The 2480-nt window shown below is 68.4% G+C and overlaps 1 protein-coding gene across 1 annotated transcript; it reads left to right on the top strand.

Moving 5' to 3' along the window:
- The first annotated feature begins 53 nt into the window (after positions 1-53).
- On the top strand, positions 54-2474 carry IRF2BP1 (interferon regulatory factor 2 binding protein 1). The gene has a single exon (XM_040457456.1). The coding sequence runs from the start codon at positions 365-367 to the stop codon at positions 2117-2119; it is 1755 nt and encodes a 584-aa protein (XP_040313390.1). The 5' UTR covers positions 54-364; the 3' UTR covers positions 2120-2474.
- Positions 2475-2480: the final 6 nt, after the last annotated feature.

Raw genomic sequence — 2480 nt, 5'->3', positions numbered from 1 at the left:
GTGGTCCCGCCGGGGCTTACTGTTCAGCCGTCCAACCCGCGCCACCGGGAGCGGCGGGAGCCCGAGGCGGCGGCGCCCGCGGCCCATCGCGGGGCCCGAGCTGTGCGCCTCGGCCGGGAGCCCGGACCGGGCGGGGGCGCCGACGTGCCTCTAACAAGCTTTTCAAGGAGGCGGGAGTGAGGAAAAAGGCTTAGGGCCCAGGGGGCGGGGAAGGGGGGCCGGGCCTGGATCGGCGGGGAGGCCGAGCCGGAGGCCTGACTGTGGCTCGCGCGGTCCGGGGGACACGAATCAAACGTCGGCGGCGCGGATCGTACGTCGGCGGCGGGTGGAACGCCGGGGCTCGGCGGCGCGCGCGCGGGGGGTCATGGCGTCGGTGCAGGCGTCCCGCCGCCAGTGGTGCTACCTGTGCGACCTGCCCAAGATGCCGTGGGCCATGGTGTGGGACTTCAGCGAGGCTGTGTGTCGCGGCTGCGTGAACTTCGAGGGTGCGGATCGCATCGAGCTGCTCATCGACGCTGCCCGCCAACTCAAACGCAGCCACGTGCTCCCCGAGGGCCGCTCTCCCGGGCCCCCTGCCCTCAAGCACCCGACCACTAAGGACCTGGCTGCGGCCGCTGCACAGGGGCCTCAGTTACCGCCTCCGCAGGCCCAGCCCCAGCCGTCAGGAGCAGGCGGCGGCATCTCTGGCCAGGACCGCTATGACAGGGCCACCTCGTCGGGCCGCCTCCCCCTACCCTCGCCCGCCCTGGAGTACACCCTGGGGTCCCGCTTGGCTAATGGGCTGGGCCGCGAGGAGGCCGTGGCGGAGGGGGCGCGAAGGGCCTTGCTTGGCTCTATGCCCAGCTTGGTGCCCCCCGGGCTGCTGGCGGCTGCGGTGTCTGGCCTGGGAAGCCGAGGCCTGACGCTGGCACCCGGCTTGAGTCCTGCCCGTCCGGCTTTTGGCTCCGATTTCGAGAAGGAGAAGCAGCAGAGGAATGCGGACTGTCTGGCAGAACTGAACGAGGCCATGCGTGGCCGGGCAGAGGAGTGGCATGGGCGCCCCAAAGCGGTGCGGGAACAGCTGCTGGCGCTGTCAGCCTGTGCCCCCTTCAACGTCCGCTTCAAGAAGGATCACGGGCTGGTGGGGCGGGTGTTCGCTTTTGATGCCACTGCCCGCCCGCCCGGCTACGAGTTCGAGCTGAAGCTTTTTACCGAATACCCCTGTGGTTCTGGCAACGTGTATGCGGGAGTCCTGGCCGTGGCGCGCCAGATGTTTCACGATGCTCTGCGGGAGCCGGGCAAGGCTCTAGCCTCCTCAGGCTTCAAGTACCTCGAATATGAACGGAGGCACGGCTCCGGGGAATGGCGCCAGCTGGGGGAGCTGCTGACCGACGGTGTCCGCAGCTTCCGAGAGCCAGCTCCCGCCGAGGCCCTGCCCCAGCAGTACCCAGAGGCAGCCCCTGCAGCTCTATGTGGCCCACCGCCGCGAGCCCCGTCCCGGAACCTGGCGCCCACGCCACGCCGTCGCAAGGCATCCCCTGAGCCCGAGGGTGAGGCGGCTGGGAAGATGACCACCGAGGAGCAGCAGCAGCGGCACTGGGTGGCACCCGGTGGCCCGTTCTCCGCCGACACCCCTGGTGTGCCCTCACCCATCGCCGCCCTGAAGAATGTGGCCGAGGCCCTGGGCCACTCCCCCAAGGACCCTGGCGGGGGCGGGGGCCCCGTGCGCGCTGGGGGCGCCAGCCCCGCAGCTTCCTCCGCAGCCCAGCCTGCGACCCAGCATCGTCTAGTGGCCCGCAATGGTGAAGCCGAAGTCAGCCCCACAGCTGGGGCAGAAGCGGTCAGCGGGGGTGGTAGCGGCACGGGGGCGACCCCCGGGGCACCCCTGTGCTGTACCCTGTGCCGGGAGCGGCTGGAAGACACCCACTTCGTCCAGTGCCCCTCAGTGCCCGGACACAAGTTCTGCTTTCCCTGCTCAAGGGAGTTCATCAAGGCACAGGGCCCTGCTGGGGAGGTGTACTGCCCCAGTGGGGACAAGTGTCCCCTGGTGGGCTCCTCTGTCCCCTGGGCCTTCATGCAGGGCGAGATCGCCACTATCCTTGCTGGAGACATCAAGGTTAAGAAAGAACGGGACCCCTAGGCCACCACTGCCACCAGTCTACTGCGTCCTACCCCCTTGCCACCCACCGCTGCTGCGGATAAATTATTCCGTCCCCGACCCAACCCAGTGCTACCCCCACCTGTGTACATACCCCTTCCTCATCCTGGATGGTTCCCTGGGGTAGATGCATTGAGGGTGGGGGGAGAAAGCTTGTGGCTTCTGCCCAAGGGGGTGTTTGGGGTCCCTTGGCCCCTCCAGTTTCCCTCTCCCCTCCTTGGCTTGGCTTTGCTGCTGCTTCTAGTCGGGGGAGAGGTGCCCCCCTCCTCCTCGAGAAGGGGCCTCCTGAAATCTCGCTCTTTATAAACAAAGCAAAAGCATTTTATTGCCCCCCCCCGCCCCC

This window comes from Herpailurus yagouaroundi, unplaced genomic scaffold, assembly GCF_014898765.1.
Source record: "Herpailurus yagouaroundi ecotype Mexico unplaced genomic scaffold, PumYag 220, whole genome shotgun sequence".
NCBI classification, from domain to species: Eukaryota; Metazoa; Chordata; class Mammalia; order Carnivora; family Felidae; genus Herpailurus; species Herpailurus yagouaroundi.
Note: the sequence above shows the minus strand (reverse complement) of the source record. Positions and strands in the feature narration are given on the sequence as shown.

What these genes read in the sequence shown, in the direction of transcription:
- IRF2BP1 (XM_040457456.1), top strand. Translation starts at nt 365, where the DNA reads ATGGCGTCGGTGCAGGCGTCCCGCCGCCAGTGGTGCTACCTGTGCGAC.